Source organism: Myotis daubentonii, chromosome 2 (genome assembly GCF_963259705.1).
Source record: "Myotis daubentonii chromosome 2, mMyoDau2.1, whole genome shotgun sequence".
In the NCBI taxonomy this organism is placed as follows: domain Eukaryota; kingdom Metazoa; phylum Chordata; class Mammalia; order Chiroptera; family Vespertilionidae; genus Myotis; species Myotis daubentonii.
This window is the reverse complement of record NC_081841.1, coordinates 136556004-136574630: the sequence shown is the minus strand read 5'-3', so window position 1 is coordinate 136574630 and position 18627 is coordinate 136556004. Positions and strand designations below refer to the sequence as shown.

Genomic DNA, 18627 nt, shown 5'->3' with positions numbered 1-18627 from the left:
TCTTTTCTCTTTTTGTTCATTTCTACACAGAGTAGCTAGGCTTGTCCGTGAACAAAGATAAAGTAAATGTTAGCATAATTTCATTTTTCCTTCATAATATGGAAACCCAGAAAACGAGGAAAAATCCTTTGCAAGGTACAAAGCATGATGAAATGACAACATGATGAAAAGCCTCGGTTCGTTATCTGCTTTGTCTTGTTTCGGGATAAGGAAGCAGCAAGGCAGAACGCAGAGAGCCGAACCTGAAAGCTCGCATGGTACTTACTTGGCTGGGAAACCCCGGGCCTGAAAAGAACTTTTTTTTTTTAGTATTATTCACATTGAAATGAGCAAACTATTAAATTTGGGGAAGGCTGTATAAAAAGATAAAATGTACACTGTCACAACATTTTACCTAGTTTATATGTAGATTACTAAAGCAATCTCCTGAAAAGTCCACTTAAAAAAAGGCAACACTGATTAATATGAATAAAAAAAATCCTAGCTATTTAAGCCCATAAACTTAGTATCTGAGGCTAAATTAAAAAAAAAATTCTGACCCATTTATTTCATCAAATGTATGTTTCCTTCAAGCAAATGCAATTTGGCCCAGGAGATGCAGGCTCCCCCCAAAATTGCTAACCGCCAAATTAATTCAATTTTCCATCTAGCAAAAAACATTTCAGAGTTTTTCTCCCGCAACTGTGAAGATGGATGGAAGTGCTCACATATTTCACACTAAGTTCTGCAGCAAAAGTCAGACCTCACTGCATGCAAAAAGATTCTTAATGCTGGATATATAGTTCCAAATCACAGGTACTGCCTTTACGGTGTTGAGTCAGCTCATGGACAGACATATGGACATATCTCCTCCACATGCATTCTAATCTAGAGATAAGGAACTTCTGTGGAATGGATCCCCCCACTCTAGTATCTATGTGGAAGAATTCTGAGTCACATCTGAAAATGAATGCAATGCTATGATAAAAACAGAAGAAATTTAAATTGATAAGCAAACATTTCTCACAGACATCACTTACTTGGATTTTGAGGGAAAAGAGTGCAACTCTTGCAGTGGATTATTTCTTTGATGACAGTCACTTCTGTTGGCGGCGGGGGTGGTACCAGTCCCAGGCCTGGGATCATTGGGTTAATGGGGGTGATCCCAGTCATCATGTTGAGGCCTGGATCAAAGCCTGGTACACAGATGGAGTCTGGAAAGAACACAAGATAACATTTTGGCTGGAGGATCTGAAATCTTTTACATTTTTCTAAAAATATCATTTGACTTTATGGTTTTTATTTTTTAGGAATTTCTCCTAGCACTGTAGAAAGCTATTCCAGAATGGGTGAGGAGAAAATAAAAGATGAACTTAAAACTACATGAAAAAGAAATTATACTATTTAAAACACTAACATGGCAGAATGGGACACAGCATATTAAAGTGTAAAACCATGCGCTATGAAGCTTTGCTAATATTGTGAATGCAATTTCTGTTTCTTAACACTGATGTATCATTTACACTGCTTTATGACCCAGGATGTAGGAAGAAATATCATTTAATGTTGAAGTGGCCTGTGAATCTAATTGTCAACCTACTTTCATCAGAAGAGACTTCTTACCCAATTGACCTAGATTTAGAAAAGTTCAATTTATATGTGCACATTTTATAATGGTGCATCCAGGTCCAACCGAACCCATTTCCCCCAAGAAATAAAACACACACACAAAGAGATATTATAATTACTACGGATGGGTTAAATACATGCAGGCATAAAATTAACTATATACATTTTTTTATTGTTATAGTATTACATGTCTCCTTTTCCCCCCAATTAACCTCCCTGCCACTCCCACCCCCAAGGTCAAGCCCCACCGCCCCAGTGTCTGTGTCCATTGGTCATGCTAATATGCATGCATACAAGTCCTTTGCTCTCTAACCCCCTCCTCTCCCCGCCTTGAGCAGACCTTCCAACTATATACATTTTTAAACCATACTTTCTTCCGGTAATTCAATCAGCAAATAACTGACCATCCTTCTGAAATCTTTATTCCCTGTATAAAAAACCAAATTTATGCCCTTATAAAAATTTGAAGGAGGCAGCAAAAAAAAAAAAAAAAGAGAGAGTTTTCCAATATAAGCACTGAATTGTTCTTTTAGTGTGATAAAGAAGCAATTAATTTCAAAGGTGATATAAAGGGACTTTGTTGTTTTCTTTTTTAAATAAGTAAGACTTTTCTAAGAGCAGGGGCTGTTCAAATGTACTGAGTTTCTAGAGTAGCTGCGAGGGGATCCCTCTCCTGGGAGATCTGTTTGCAGAAAACAGACACTCCCACTGGTGGTGTGATAATGTTCCCAGAAAGACAAATAGTAGCACAGATGCCACCAGGCGTAGTAGTCATGGTGACCCTCCACCACAGTCCTCAGGGAGGACATTCCCTTCTCTTACTTTTCCTACTTTTTCTCCCTCCTTCTTCTACATCATTCTTCCTTCCTGCCCCCTCTCCTCTGTGGCTCTCAGGTACCGCCTGTGCCTGGGCCTTGCACAGCCTTGCTCTTTCCTCACCTGTGCTGAAAGGTCACATAAGCCCAGAGGCAGATGGTATGACAACTGCACCTGGGTTTACTAAGCCATCCCAGAGCGTGTAGAAGGACCCACATGTGCTCTTCCTTTCTGGGAAAAGGTTTATGATAGCTTTTCTCCAGCCACCCTGGATGTTTCCACTCCTCCTCTGGGCCCCACAGAATAAGCAGGGTGATGCTAATCTATAATCCCAGGAGGACTGCTGTCCCACTTATTAAATCCATTTAACTTGATGATAGTGTATCACCAGGGCTTCAGCAAAATGAGGTTGTTGTTGTTGTTGTTGTTGTTGTTGTGTTTTTATTTATTTATTTTTAAATTCTCACCTGAGGATATTTTTCCATAGATTTTTAGAGAGAGTGGAAGAAAGAGGGAAAGACAGAGAGAAATATCAATGTGAGAGAAACCCATCCATTGGTTGCCTCCTGCACAAGCCCCCACCAGGGCGCGGAAGGAGCCTGCAACCAAGGTGCATGCCCTCGACTGGAATTGAACCCAGGACCCTTAGGTCCACAGACCACTAAGCCAAACCAGCTAGGGTGAGGTTGTTATTTTATTTTAAATATTTATTTTTGTATTTTTTTAACCCTAAATATAACTGCAAAATAAGCATTGTCTTTGAAAGTAGCCACCTTGGCATTCTAGTCACTTCCTCTATAATTATGATTCTCATTTTCTTCATCTGTAATGGGATTGTTGACTGGAGAATTTTCTGGAGCACTAGCATTCCAGACTCTAAGGCCCTGTGCTGATTTTGCTCAAAACCACAGTTTTACCAAAGACATACTATAAACATTTGGAAGTAACAGAGACAAGACTCACACTTGGGTTACTCATTTGAAATCCTCATAGTTTCATAGATCTTATTCCCACTTTACCGGTAAAGCAATTGAGGCTTAAAGCATTCAGTGACATTTCCAGCATCACAAAGCAAACATGGCAGAGTAGGAACTAGAACCCGGGTCTCTGCTCCATGTTTAAACAGGTCTCTTTTTAACTACTTCCAAGTTTCCACCAAGAATGACCCAGTGCTTGACCATTCACCTAATACATGTCACTACTAGAAATTTACTCTTTAAAAAAATCAAGACGTAGCCTTGTGATCCCCAGGCCAATTCTAAAGGAAAAGTTCCAGAACACAATGGTTCTCAATGTCATCATCAGTGAAATAACATACTGGCTTTCACAGTGACTATATTAGAAATAAAAATGGGAATATCAGCATATTTATGCCTTTACTTAAGCTCATTCCAAACATAAGCTTTGCCCATCTCTTTCCTGGCCTGTCCCTCACTATTGTTTGCCAATACGGGGTGATTTAAGGCTGAAACCGCTCAGGGCTGCAAACCCTGGAATGAGAGCCCATGAATGATATTAACCAGATGTTTCCCACAAATGAGATGAGAAGCCCAGTGCCTGTAGGCTGTTTTGGTTGTAACAGACTTCTGTTCTCTTTATGAAGGCCACATAAATAAATAGTCAGAAAGGGGAATGAAAGACACTACTCCTGAGCATGCATTACTTGGCTTTTTCCGAGACACCCAGAGAAGAAACTCTGGGGTTTAATGGAATCTACATGGTGAGTGCGCTAACTTGAAAAGAGCTTAGAAAGGAATTAACACCTAAATTATGTTGGACCCCAAAGGATCTGAAATTCAGTATTTGAGGAAGTAGGGAAGGATTAAACTTTTTTTTTTTAAGTACCGCTACTTTTTAACAATATATGAACAGATGAAAATTGCTTTCTCGAACAGCACAGGGATCTACTACATACTAACTCGTTAAAGCCAATGCACTATTTCCGAAAGTCTGAGAAAGACACACACACAGGACGACACAGGTGAGGAGAGAATATTCGCTCTGAGAGTCAGTTCCTTGCTAAGAAAAGGCGTCCTTGTGAACTTCAGAGATAATGAGCTATAATCCCACTCGGGGAAAAGAGGAAGAAGGCTTAAATTGCAGCAAGAAAGAATCCAATTAAGTACATGGTAGAACTTTCTTTTAGAAACTGCACTTGAACAAGAGGGAGGGTTATTTATTTCCAGGACTGCGGCCCTGTCAGCTCCTCTCTGTATTGCTGACTATAGGCACAGAGGCAGCAAGGCCAAAGCTCAGCAATGTTTCTTTTTAGTTGTCTTTTCCCAACCGAACAAGACAAAAGCAGAAACAAATATCTCATTCACTGGTTCATATGTAGTCCGGTGTTTAACAATTAGATGGACATTTTTCAGAGGGCAGTTGGGGTTTTGTATTCAGGACTTTGGAGGCATGGTGGTTTCATTCATTCATTCACTCACTCATTCATTCATTCAGTGTGTTTACTGGGCACATACTATTGCCAGGATCTGGAGTTACAGTGGTAACTGTAATATGTGCCCCACTTGAGGAAACAACTGAGTTTGAGTAGAGCAAAAAGGATGGGCACCAAACTCAAGAGAAGAGCTAAAATATGATCTGAGGCTCAAAGGATTAAAAGAGTCATCCAGGAAGGGACCTGCCCAGGAGGGCCTGAGCCCTCTGGGAATTCCAAGTGGTTTATAAGTGAGCACTCAGTAGAGTGGCTACAATGTTCTGAGGAGCCATGGGAGTCAGATCAGATCAGAAGCTCAGATCAGAAGCCACCCTGTCATTCAAGCTAGTAAATGGAGCCTTATTCTTTCTGGGGTGGCAGCAGCTAAATGTCAGTCAGATGTGCACTTGGCCTGGCCAGAGGCCCATACTGACTGGGCTGCCCTCCCTCCCTCCTTCTCTCTGTCTGCTGAACCTAAAAGGCTTGCCCCTTTTCTGCCTTAGCAAAAAGTCTCATTTGAGGTGAGAACTAGACCCGGATTGGAAGAAAGGTAATAGAAGCGAGTCTCCAGTCAGGGCTGGGCATAACTAGGTTAGGTGGATCCTGCACTAGGCTGGGCTGCAGCTGAGGGGACATAGGCAAGTTTTCAGCGCCAGGATCGAGTCTGGCCCAGAAAGTAGGACATAGTGCTCCAAGAGAAAAATACAAGAGAGGCAGCAATCAAGCCAAATGGTAGCACTGCACGTCTAGTCTTGTGTAGGGATTGTTAGCAGCAAGACCAGTCTAGGCAGGCCAGTGTGCCAGGGGGTCACTGGGCACATGTCACTGGGCCCGAATCCCCCAGGTCTAGGGTTCTGACTAGGGTCAGGGGGAACTGAGGTTTGGCAATAACATTACAGTGTCACAGGTCAAGAAATACCAGGTAATCATGCAGGTTAACTGAGTTGTGACTCAGTCTGGGGAAGCAAGACAGGGTCCTGACACCAGAACCGAGGCCTGGGGTTTGGGATGGAGGCAGTTCCAGTTATCGGTCCTGGGACACAGGGCAGAGCCTGACCAGTGTCAAGCCCAGTTAGATGCTGGGTCCCAAAAGGCAGGGCTCCAGGGCCCCCTTCCTCCTCCATGAGACCCAGATGAGACCTCAAGTGCGTGGAGAAGCTGAGCACATGGGAGCAGTGCCCAGGACTTGTGCCGGGCAGAGGGACAGACGGAGGGGCTCTGACACGCCTGCAGTGGCTCCTCTCCCTTCTCTAGAAGAATTATGGACCCAAAATATGATCTATCTTCACTGAACATGAAACTACGAGATACACATTCTGTTTACTGGAACAGGATGGAGAAACCGTTTCTCACAACAGTGTCCCATTGCAATTTCCAAGCCCTGTTTGACTGTGTCAGTTAAGATCATGAACTATTACAGTAATGCTTTTTTTTTCAGTTCCATGTCCTCCTTTTCTCAAATATTCTTAAAATTATTTCATGATCAACAAAGGAAAGCCATTTTTATAAAGGTGACCTTGAAGTAAAAGGCTCAAGTCACAGCTGGTTCCTTCACCTCTCTGGGCCCCAGGTCTCCATCAGGTGAATACGAACATAAACACCAGACAAACTTGCTCCGCAAAATGGGGGCATCAGAGGGGACAGTCTGTGCAAAAGCAGTTCTCAAAGTGCTAAGGGGCTGAGTCTGCAGTCCAGTGCACCTGTGATGAGGTCCTGGGTCGGCCACGCCCTGGCTTTGTGACAAGTAATCTTTCTAAGTTTGATTTATAATATCTGTAAAATGGGGATAAGCATATATAAATGTTAATATTCTTGTGAGGATGAAAAGGGATTAAAAAAACCAAAATGTTTAACCTAAATGTCCAGCACATGGTAAATACTCAGTAAATGGTAGCAATTACTTACAATATCAATACATGTATATGTTATGGAAAATAATATAACATTGTCTACACATAGAGGATCATGATGATGACGGCAAAGTGTTTCGTTTGAGAAATATGTGAGTGCCTGCTAGGTGCTCTATGTTTTGCTAGGTCCTTTGCCTGAAAAGGCATTATACAGTATGAGTCCTTCCTTCATGGAAGTGAGAGTCCAGTGGCAGAAACAACTAACCAGAAAATGACAATACAGTATGACAACTTTTGTGAGACATTTGAATAAGAGGTGCTATGGAAACACAGAGAAGGGGCCATGAAAACCAGTCTGGGTGGGGGACTGTTATGGGTTGAATTTTGTCCTCCTGAAAATATATTTTGAAGAGCTAATCCCTCTGGTACCTGTGAATGTTACTTTATTTGGAATCAGGGTCTTAACAGATGGAATAAAGTTAAGATAAGGTCATACTCAATTAGGATGTCCCTATGTAATATGACTGGTGTCCTTATAAAAAGAGGAGAAAAGCCCTGGTTGGTGCGTTCAGTGGTTAGAGTGCTGGACTTGCACAGAAGGGTCACAGGTTCAATTGCAGGTCAAGGGCACGTACCCGGGCTGTAGGTTCGCTCCCTGCCCCTGATTGGGGCCTGTGCAGTAGGCAACCAATCCATGTGTCTCTCTTACATGGATGTTCTTCTCTCTCTCTCCCCCTTGCTCCCTTCCCCCCTTCCACTCTCTCTGAAAAACAATGGAAAAAATATAAAAATATTCTCAGGTGAGGATTAAAAAAACAAAACAAAAAAGAGAGAGAGAGAGAGAAGAGACATTGACAGACAGACAGAAAGACTGCCATGTGACAATGGGACAGTGACTGGAGATAAGGAGCTACAAGCAAAGGAACACCAAGGACAGCAACAACAACAACAACAAACAGAAACTAAGTAAAAGGCATAAAACAGGCTCTTCCCTAGATCTTTCAGAACGAGGATGGCTCTGGCCAACACCTTGGTTTCTGGCTTCTGGCCTCCAGACTGTGAGAGAAGACGCCATCCAGTTTGTGGTACTTTGTGGTGGCAGTCCTAAGAAACTAAACGGGGGATAGAATCATAGAAGGAATCCTTGAGGAGGTGACAGATGACTTTAGTCTTAAAAAGGATAAATTCTATGTATGCAAATAGAATGTAAAAATGGTATTCCCCAAATATACGCATAGGAATAAGCAATGCAAAGATATTCTAAAGCAATGGTTCTCAACCTTCTGGCCCTTTAAATACAGTTCCTCATGTTGTGACCCAACCATAAAATTATTTTCATTGCTACTTCATAACTATAATGTTGCTACTGTTATGAATCGTAATGTAAATATCTGATATGCAGGATGGTCTTAGGTGACCACTGTGAAAGGGTTGTTGGACCACCAAAGGGGTCACGACCCACAGGTTGAGAACTGCTGTTCTAAAGGTTCTCTTTGGAAAAATATTAAAAACTAGTCCCCAGGAGGCAGAATTGCTCCTATGTTTTCCCCTTTGGGAAAAGACAAACTTTGAAGATTGTTACCTAGTTATTGAGGACAAATTAACCACTCAGCTTATAAATTAACATATTAGTGTACTTATAAGTAAATGCCAACAAGCAGAATCTTTAAGAAAGTAAAATTAGCCCTAATTGGTTTGGCTCAGTGGATAGAGCAGGGGTGGGCAAACTTTTTGACTCAAGGGCCACAATGGGTTCTTAAACTAGACCAGAGGGCCGGAACAAAAGCATGGATGGAGTGTTTGTGTGAATTAATATAAATTCAAAGTAAACATCATTACATAAAAGGGTACGGTCTTTTTTTTTTTTTTTAGTTTTATTCATTTCAAATGGGCCAGATCGGGCCCGCGGGCCATAGTTTGCCCACGGCTGGGATAGAGTGTCGGTCTGCAGACTGAAAGGTCCCAGGTTCAATTCTGGTCAAGGGCATGTACCTTGGTTGCGGGCATAACCACGGTAGGGAGTGTGCAGGAGGCAGCTGGTTGATGTTTCTCTCTCATTGATGTTTCTAACTCTCTATCCCTCTCCCTTACTCTCTGTAAACAATCAATAAAATATATTTTTTAAAAAAGAAAGTAAAATTAAAAACTCTTCAGTGATCTTTCCAAAGAGATCCAGAGGTGGGGAGATGTGTCTTCCATTGAAACCCAAAATGTATATCCAAAGTGAGTTCCTGGAGCCCTGCTGTGCACACACTACAAACAAAACCTCATTCTGTCAATAAACCCCTGTCTCCTTTGACCAGGGATGCAATGCTAGCAAACAGAAGAAATGCAACCTTCAATGGATACGTAAGTAATGTTGACTTGAGTGGGGAGTTATGTGTCCATATTTGAAAAGATGACACGACACACAATGAAGAGACTTTCATAACTTCTGACCAAAACTGGTGCAGAGAAGAGCTGACTGCTGAAAGAAGTCTGTCAGATCTTTCCAGCAACCTGCACACAGAACCAGATTTGTTTTGAGTGGGCAGGAGGGGAAAGCCTATCAAAGATTCTATGAAATTCACTTACACTGGGCCAGGGACTTGAATTGACACCAGCGCAATTCTGTGCAGAGGCTTGAGCTGTCACACTCAGAGTAAGTCACTCTGTGTTTCCTGAAGCTACTGAAATACACTCTCCAGATTCCAGATGCAATGGGCCTCATAGCTCAGGAATGAAAATCATGCCGGCACATATCAGTGAGGCATGGAGGGGATCACTTTGACAGGAAGCAAAGGACATTTGGCGTTACCAAAGATCCTGCTATTTCAAAGCTGAGAGACTTGGACATTTCCTAGTCCTACCCCCCTTGATTGAGAAAATTGAGGCCCAGGATGGTAAGTGACTTGCCCAAAGTCTAGTTAAGAGTGGAGCTGGAATTAGAATCAAGAGTCCTGCTGCTTCATCACTGTGCCTTTGAGTTCTCCAACATCACTCCATCCTGTCTTCCTCAAGACACATCTAGTGATGATACATTCACTGTCTCCCAAAGTGGCCCATTTTATTTCCTATTAATTTTTCCAATGAGATATTTATCCCTCATCTGTTGACTCAGAACCTGATATCATGTAGTGAAATCCATTGTCTGTATTCTGCACGCCTGGACTATACTCACAGGTAATTCTCTTTCCTACCATTATTGACCAGATCCATGAAGAAAGCCCACAAGAATAGCCGAGTCTTTTCTCAGCCAGCCTCACCACCCTGCTTCCTTTAATCCTTCCATGTAATGACTCTCCTTCTCTAAAACCCACTTTTGAAGACATCTAAGATTATCCCCAGAAATGGTACAGGTAGAAAGGTGTCCAACCACCTGCCTGGTGGGCCAATAGCATCCTGGGCCCCACCACCCATGCATGAATTCATGCACCAGGCCTCTCGTAGATAGGCCTATGGGGTCCTATGGGGGCGTGGGGGGCAGGATGCTATTGGCCCTCCAGGCAGGTGGTGGGACACCCTTGCTGGCCCAGGATCTCTCTACCTTTCGGAAGCCTAAACTTTATATTTTTTATGGACTTGGAACTAAACACCATGGTCATGTTTAAAGGCTTACTTTGTGTCAGGCCTGTGTTGAAAACTTCACATCATGTCATTAAGTGAATCTTTCCCACAGTCCCCGTCACAGCTGACACAGGTCTAATGACCTCATTCAAGTAAACCACAAGTCTTGTCTAATGGCACAGTGCATTATGCAACCTTGAGGAAGACATTTTGAAACAAAATAAAAGAGTTTGCATTTTCCATTGACTTTCCCAAAATCTATCTTCATAGGTTTTCTTCCTGTTTCAAATTTTCCCTCCTGACCCTCAATGTCTATATATTGGTAAGACAACCCTTTCTTAAAGTTCCTGTCCCTTCTAATCCACCAGCACATTTCTCTTCAAAGGTCAGATTCAGCCACAGAAGCAGAGAAAATGCTCTTAGACAAATCCATTTAGACACCTTCCCTAACACTGACTTCTTCTGAACCCTTGTTGTTGATTTCCAGTTTTGAGGGCCATTGCCAAATCTCATTGCATGTGCAGTCATTCTTAATTCCTTGTGTTGGAGGCTCATGCTAACTTATTTTCCCTGCTCTGTGACCTGCTAACTTATTTTACCTGCTCACTTGTTCTACATCTTGTCTGAATGTACTCCATAGCAAATCATTTGCAATACCAGGGCCATGCATCCTACCATTCTTTGTAGACATGCTTGAGCAGATTAAGTAATTTGAGGTGAGGGTCTGCCTATTTCCTTCAATGGTATTCTCCTTTCCTCTCAGTTCCTAGTTTAAAAACCATCATATGCCAAGACTTTTCAAACAGACCTACCTTTGAATGGTTTTCTACATCATCATTTTTGTCCCCATTGCCATTTAGGTTCTCATTTGGAGTATTGCAAAAGCCTCTTTCTGTGCCCAGGAGCTATAGCTTCTATATCTTCCTCCCTCTTCTTCTGCCCTTTCCTCCTCCCATCCCTCCCCCAATACCCTTTTCATACGCCTGGACCTGGGATCAGCCAGTGGTGCCACAGAAAACCCATGAGAATAGACTCTAATTGGGGCCTCTAAATTACTTATTTTGAACTTCTTTTCACATCCCTATCTCATTAGCTGATGATTAATTTTCTCTCTGTACTATGTTACGTGACTTTGTACAGCAGGACTGTTATATAATGATTTTTTAAAAAGCACTGAATAGGCACTTGGTGTTCTCCACTTTGTCCTGACAGGCTCATGGCAGAGAAGCAAAAAGTAGAGGAAAAAGACTGTTGAATCTTAAGAAATATTTTTGAATATTCAGCCAAGCACATTGAAAGCACTCCTCAATTAGATAATTGTAATGATCTATTTGTCCACTTATCTGTCTATCTTTCTAAGGTGGTGGTGGGGGGTGGTGATACTCTAGGTATATGTTGAAAGACTAAATAATTTATGTCAACATATTTCTTTCTGGCATTCAATGCCTCCTTGCTTTGTTGTACTGACCCCTTTCTTTGAAGTCAGGCTAAGAGCTTAGAGTCATATTGATGCCAAGCCCACTACAGTCAGTGGGGATGACAGCCGAGGTGGCATTTCCCAGCACAGAAACATCTTCGTAGGGATCTTCCCTTTGAAACCTGCATCTTTTCAAGGCAACAAGGAAGGTATCACCTTTTGATTTCATTTATTGACCTTGGTTTCAGTTTACAAAGCATCTGGGAGATAGGTAACATCTCATAAATTTAAACAAGAACAAAGGAAAGCTTATTCAATAGTTAGGTTCAAAGAAAACATTCACATCTTATTATTTTAAACAATTTATGTAGGTTTCAATTTAAACTTACTGTTTGAAGGCATTGAAGCAATACAGAGTTGGTCTCTTTAAATAAGATCAGCACAGAGCTGTGGACTTGGGAAAGAAAATAAGCCTATTTTAAAAGTAAACACACCACGAGTGCTCCTAAAGGAAAATGCAGATCACATGCTGTTTTTAAATAACAGGGTAGTCTATATTAATTTAATTTTTCTACTAGACTGTGTGGGAAAGGACAACTGGCTGACTCATCATCACCTTATCTATCACGACAAACAGTCCTTGCCACATAGTACCATCTAAAAGAACACTTGTCAAATGAATGAACGAAATTACGAAGCTCACAGAATTTAGAGTTCACACCAAAGGGACAAGATAATGAAATATTTGGTTGTTCAATCCACAATATCACCACGTAAATTCACATAAGGTTCTAGAGCAAATGATGGCTGCATTCCTTATATTCACCTTATTAACTGAACAATGGGAGCCTTGAGGGTTTCTGCTGGGTGTGCCTCTTATTATCATTAGAAAATGTTGATGATTTTACTTACATGTTACAGATAATGAGACTGAGAGGCACAAGGATTGAGGTGGTGCTCAGGATCACAGAGCCCACTGATAGGACTGTTCTCTGAGCTCTGGTTAACACACCTCTGTAAGATGCACCCGGACTCACCCTCCTGCCAGCCCACGGCTGCAGAAACACAGACCTGATCTTAAAGGAATGAGATGGAGAGGCAGGAAATGGGAAAAATAAAGGAAATGTAGATTATGGGTAAGAATGAGGAAATAAGGGCAAGAAATAGAGTTGAAGAGGGAGAGAAAGGGGAGGGAATCTTTCCTCCCGGAAAGACAGATGAGGGATAGTCTGAATCCCAGGTTCAAAGACAGGTTCAGTCTCCTTCCCAACTGCCTAGCTTCTCTACATCTCAGTTCTTAATCTGCAAAAGGAGAACGAAAAATCATGCAGTGGTTCTCAACCTGTGGGTCGCGACCCCTTGGCGGTTGAACAACCCTTTCACAGGGGTCGCCTAAGACCATCCTGCATATCAGATATTTACATTACAATTCATAACAGTAGCAATATTACAGTTATGAAGTAGCAACGAAAATAATTTTATGGTTGGGTCACAACATGAGGAACTGTATTTAAAGGGCCAGAAGGTTGAGAACTGCTGCCTTATAGGGTAGTTGTGAAGATTAAATGAGTTGAGATATATAAAGAGCTTAAAAGAGTGGCTGGTACAGTGGAAGCACTAGATGCATATTAGCTATCCCTTTAATGGTGAATATTATATATATATTTTGATGTGTACAACTATGGATGTGTGTTATACAGTATACATAATACAACATTGCCTTCCTTTAAGAAAAAGACATATGCCAATTCTCTGTTGCTCTCTAAGTTAATATTTTATTATCTATGAGAGTCCTGGTGCATGAATTCATGCATGGGTGGGGTCCTATGGGGGGGGAGGCAGGATGCTATTGGCCCTCCAGGCAGGTGGTGGGACACCCTTGCTGGCCCAGGATCCAGATCCATCCCACTGACATTCACGCCAGTTGTTGGGAACCACCTGGCAGCCACTTTTATATTGTTTCTTCCTTGCAGAGTGTCTAGGGAGGGGAAGCAGCCCTGGTGCCAGAGGCTGACTTCCAGGAGGCCAGTGGTGCTGTCGGGAGTGTGCCAGTGGCGCTGGTCTGTTGGTGCCTGGCCTGTTCTCTGGAGATTGGACCAGCAGGACTACTGAGGGAGTGAGTGGCTGCCCCTGGCTGGTGGGCTGCAGGGACAGGTTGGTCAGCTGGGCATCGATCCCGCTGTGGGAGCGCACTGACCACCAGGGGAAAGCTCCTGCGTTGAGCATCTGCCCCCTGGTGGTAAGTGCACATCATAGTGACTGGTCATTCTGGTCATTGGTCGCTTAGGCTTTTATACATAGAGATTCTAATTTCAACAAGTGATTCTTTTTTTTTTAAATATTTTTATTGATTGTAGAGAGGAAGGGAGAAGGAGAGATAGAAACATCAATGATGAGAGAGAATCATTGATTGGCTGCCTACTGCACGCCCCTTACTGGGGATCAAGCCTGCAACCTGGGCATGTGCCCTTGGCCAGAATCAAACCCAGGACCCTTCAGTCCCCAGGTCGATGCTTTATCCACTAAGCCAAACTGGCTAGGGCAAGAAGTGATTCTTTAGGTAGAAATCAGGAGGGTCTTCTAGGAAAACAACTGAGGAGGCAGTGCCATATGGTTTCCCCACAGGAGAAATTGCTCCCACTTTAATCTTAAGTAAAAAGCTTCTCCCTCTCCCCAAGGACCCAAGGCATTTCTCTGTGTCTGGAAATGGGAATTACAGGATTCAGAGCTGTTTTCTCTCTGCCTTTTGTTCCAGGTAGGTTAGGTGTTAAAACCACACATGCCAACTGTGTGTTCATTCATATACTCAGCATATCTGCTTTCCCCTGAAACTTAGTTTTCTCCTTTGTAACCCTACATTTTTAATTTAAATGAATATGTCTATGTTATTAAGCTTTTACACACCTATACACACACACACACACACACACACACACATAACAAATGTGTTTTTAATACATTCATATGCTGCTTAATGGTAGGGATACTCTCTAAGAAATGCTTCTTTAGGTGATTTTGTCATTGTGCAAACATTTAGTGTGTACTGACCCAACCCTAGCGGGTATAGCCTAAGACGCACCTGAGCTAATGGTATAGACTATTGCTCCCAGGCTACAACTGGTACACAAGACGAAAATGCTGTGTGAGTGCAAGACTAAATTAAAACAGAGCAGTGCCAGACTTTAAAAAACTTCATTATATCCGAGGCCCTGGCCAGATTTAATTATTTACATGTTCATGTGTATTTTAATTTAGAAAGCACCAAGGCCAAATCATGCTCTCCGGTAGTGTTTCCTTCAAGCAACATCCTGAGTGATTCCAGTAGCTAACTTCTCAGAGAAGTAAGCTAAGGAGAAATAATTTCACTAACAAATTGCCACTGAAACCTAACTCAGCTTTTTGGCTGAGTGCAGTTTACTTGGAGGAACATTTCTTTCTGTCTTTCTTTTATTTATTTACTAGAGGCCTGGTGCACAGATTCTTGCATGGGTGGGGTCCAGCTGGCCTGCCCTGATGGGGGCCCATTGGACCGGGCTGGTGGAGGGGAGGGGTCGCTCGCAGTTGGATGGCCAGGGGGAAGGACCATGGGTGGTTGGCCGGCCGGCCCCGCCCCCGATTGGGGTGTTGGGGGCCGATTAGGGGCAGAGCTGGCCAGGGGTGGGGGGACAATTGGGGCCAGATCAGGCTGGTTGGCTACCACAGTGCAAGTCATAGCCATCAGTTGTTCTGGTCGTTCTGCCATCCTGGTCACTGGGCTTTTACATATATAGTAGAGGCCTGGTGCACAAAAATTTGTGCACTCGGGGGTAGGGGGTCCCTCAGCCCGGACTGTGCCCTTTTGCAGTCTGGGACCCCTTGGGGGATGACCACTTGCTGGCTTAGGCCTGCTCCCCGGGGGATTGGGCCTAAGATGGCAATCAGACATCCCTCTGGCAGCCCGGCAGCCCTTGGGGGATGTCCACTTGCCAGTGGGGAGCAGACCTAAGCTGCAGTCAGACATCCTTAGCGCTGCTGAGGAGGCAGGAGAGGCTCCCACCACTACCGCTGTACTGGCAGCCATTAACCTGGCTTGTGGCTGAGCAGAGCTCCCCCTGTGGAAGCACACTGACCACCAGGGGGAAGCTCCTGCATTGACCATCTGCCCCCTGGTGGTCAGTGTGTGTCATAGTGACCAGTCATTCCAGGTCTTTCTGCTGTTAGGGTCAGTTTGCATATTACCTTTTTACTATATAGGATTGAGGCCTGGTGCACGGAAGGGGGCCGGCTGGTTTGCCCTGAAGGGTGTCCCAGATCAGGGTGGGGGTCCCCACTCGCGTGCCTAGCCAGCCTGGATGACGGGCTGATGGCTGTTTGCAGCTGACCACACCCCCTTCATGGTGGGGGTCCCCACTGGGGTGCCTGGCCAGTCTGGGTGAGGGGCTGAGGGCTGTTTTCAGGCTGGCGGGTGACTGAAGCTCCCAGCCTCTTTTTTTTTCTTTCTTTCTGGGATTTATTTACCTTCTATAGCTGTCACTGGAGCTGAGAGCCGGCTCCAGCTCTGAGGCCAGGGCTGGCTGAAAGCAGGTATCTGAGTTTGTTTACCTTCTATAATTGAAACTCTGTTACCATCACTGGCGCTCTAAGCTCTGAGCCCACTGCTGGCTAAAAGCAGGTTTCTGGAGTTTGTTTAGCTTCTATGATTGCAAGATTGTTGCATCCGGAGCTCAGAGCTGGGCTGAGGCAGGTGGGGAACCTTGGCTTCCTCCATCACTGGAGCAAGCAAGCCTCCTGCTCACTTCAGCTGCGTGGCTGCCAGTCGCCATCTTTGTTGGCAGTTAATTTGCATATCCTGCTGATTAGCCAATGGGAAGGGTAGCGAAGTTACAGTTAATTACCATGTTTGTCTATTATTAGATAGGATGTAGCTTGTTGACAGTATTACAGTTGGCCTGATTCCCCACCCCCTTTACCCACCTCTTCCCAGTCCTCACCTCACCTGCCTCTGGCCATCACCACATTGTTGTCTATGTCCATGGGCTATGTATATAAGTGGGCTAATCCCTTCACCTTCTTTCATCCAGTCTCCTCACTCCCTTCCCTCTGACCTCTATCAGTCTGTTCCATGTACCATGTACACATGGCTCTGGTTTTATTTTGTTTGTCAGTTTGTTTTCTTTATTAGGTTCCTCATATAAGTGAGATCATGTGATACTTATCTTTCTCTGACTGGCTTATTTCATTTAGCATAATAATCTCTAGGTCCATCCATGCTGTCACAAAAGATCAGAGTTCCTTATTTTAATTAATTTTTTTTTACAGCTGCATAGTATTCCACGGTGTAAATGTATCCCATTTATCCACTCCTTTACTGATGGGCACCTGGGCTGTTTCCAGGTCTTGGCTATTATAAATCACACAGCATTTCTTAACAACTTGTTTTGAATTATTTTCATTTTAAATAATTTCCTGTCCAGTTGTAAATTCAAAGAAAGTTTTCTTCATTCGGGGGTCTACATCTCATTCTCATTCCCAGGGTTTTGAATTGTTACAAAACCTTTATATCACACTATATTTTCAAAATCTTTTTTCAACCATTTAATAAGTTGTTCTCATGATATCACTCCAAGATTTTTCCCCCTTTCACAGATGAATGAGAAAGTTGAGGCTTTTAATCTCAACTTGAGACATGTGCCCATGGCATCATTACAAATGGAAGAGAGGTGCCCTAGCTGGTTTGGCTCAATGGAGAGAGTGTCAGCCTGCAGATTGAAGGGTCCTGGGTTTAATTCTGGTCAAGGGCACATGCCTGGGTTGTGGGCTCGATCCCCAGTAGGGGGCATGCAGAAGCCAGCTGATCAATGATTCTCTCTCATCATTGATGTTTCTATCTTTCCCTCCCTCTGAAATCAATAATACACACACACACACACACACACACACACACACACACACACAAACAAACAAGCAAAAACACAAATAGAATAGAGGCAGGTTGTGTCATACTGCCCTGGCTGCAGTAAAAGTCTGGTTGCCTACCACTAGTGCCCAGGGAGGCATGGGCAGAGGGGAAAAGCTGTGATGAACAATATTTGGGGTCCAGTCTCATGTCCATCCCAGGTTCCTCATCTCAGAGGTAAGGCTACCTGCACTGCCTAGTTCATTGTTATTAGGGATGCCAAATTATGTGCCTGGCATTTGTGTGTCAGAAGTTTACAAACAAAAAAAATCACTATTCAAATGTAAATTACAGTTAGGATTTTCTATTTCAAAGACCTCTGCAGCTCCACAATGGTGCTACGTGCTTATCTTCTGTGAAAAGAAAATTCAATATATTACTCTACATATTATTGTGCTTTATAGTATATACACAAGCATGACAGGAGGGAGGGGAGAAAAGAGTGAGAGGGAAGGAGAATGGATGTGGGTGTGTGTTTTCTCACTCTTCTCACTATGACCCATAGTGAAGGGTCTTGGTCTCAGCAGAACTATGCTATTCTGCGTGTTGGGGTCATCTACTAAATTCTATTGCTGAAAAAATTGAGTGAGTGGCACATTGCCCTAAGTTCCTCTGAGATACTTGCTCACTGAACATATTTAATCATCTACAAGGTTGCTAGGCAATGTGCTAGATGCTGGGGCAGAGGGATAAGTCAGGATCCCTGGCCTAAGGTGCTCAGTGCACTGGGACACAGACATGAGCACACAGCTGCATTAGAAAGTGGCAGTGGAATTAGGAAGGCAAACACAGTACCCGGGCCATCATCCTGAAAACAGCCCAAGCACACTCTGAATTACAAGTGGTTTTCCGCTTTGAAAGTATCTATTTAGCTGAGCCATTATGTCTCCAAAGCCAAGCACAGAACACTTTGTAAATACATACCCAAGTCACAGCATGGCTGCCCTTCGGGGCTGGAGCCACACTTTCAACCACAGTTAATTTTACTGCATTTATCAAATGAATTTTTTTAAATTCTTACCCG

The 18627-nt window shown here is 43.3% G+C and overlaps 1 protein-coding gene across 5 annotated transcripts in view; it reads right to left on the bottom strand.

Annotated features, from left to right (window-relative positions):
- Window positions 1-18627, bottom strand: part of ENOX1 (ecto-NOX disulfide-thiol exchanger 1) — a 611845-nt gene that overhangs the window by 164616 nt on the left and 428602 nt on the right. For all 5 annotated transcript variants that reach the window (XM_059684703.1, XM_059684702.1, XM_059684704.1 and 2 more), the window contains one exon: window positions 1020-1193. In XM_059684703.1, the coding sequence (XP_059540686.1) occupies window positions 1020-1193 (174 nt within the window). The remainder of the gene's footprint in view (window positions 1-1019; window positions 1194-18627) is intronic.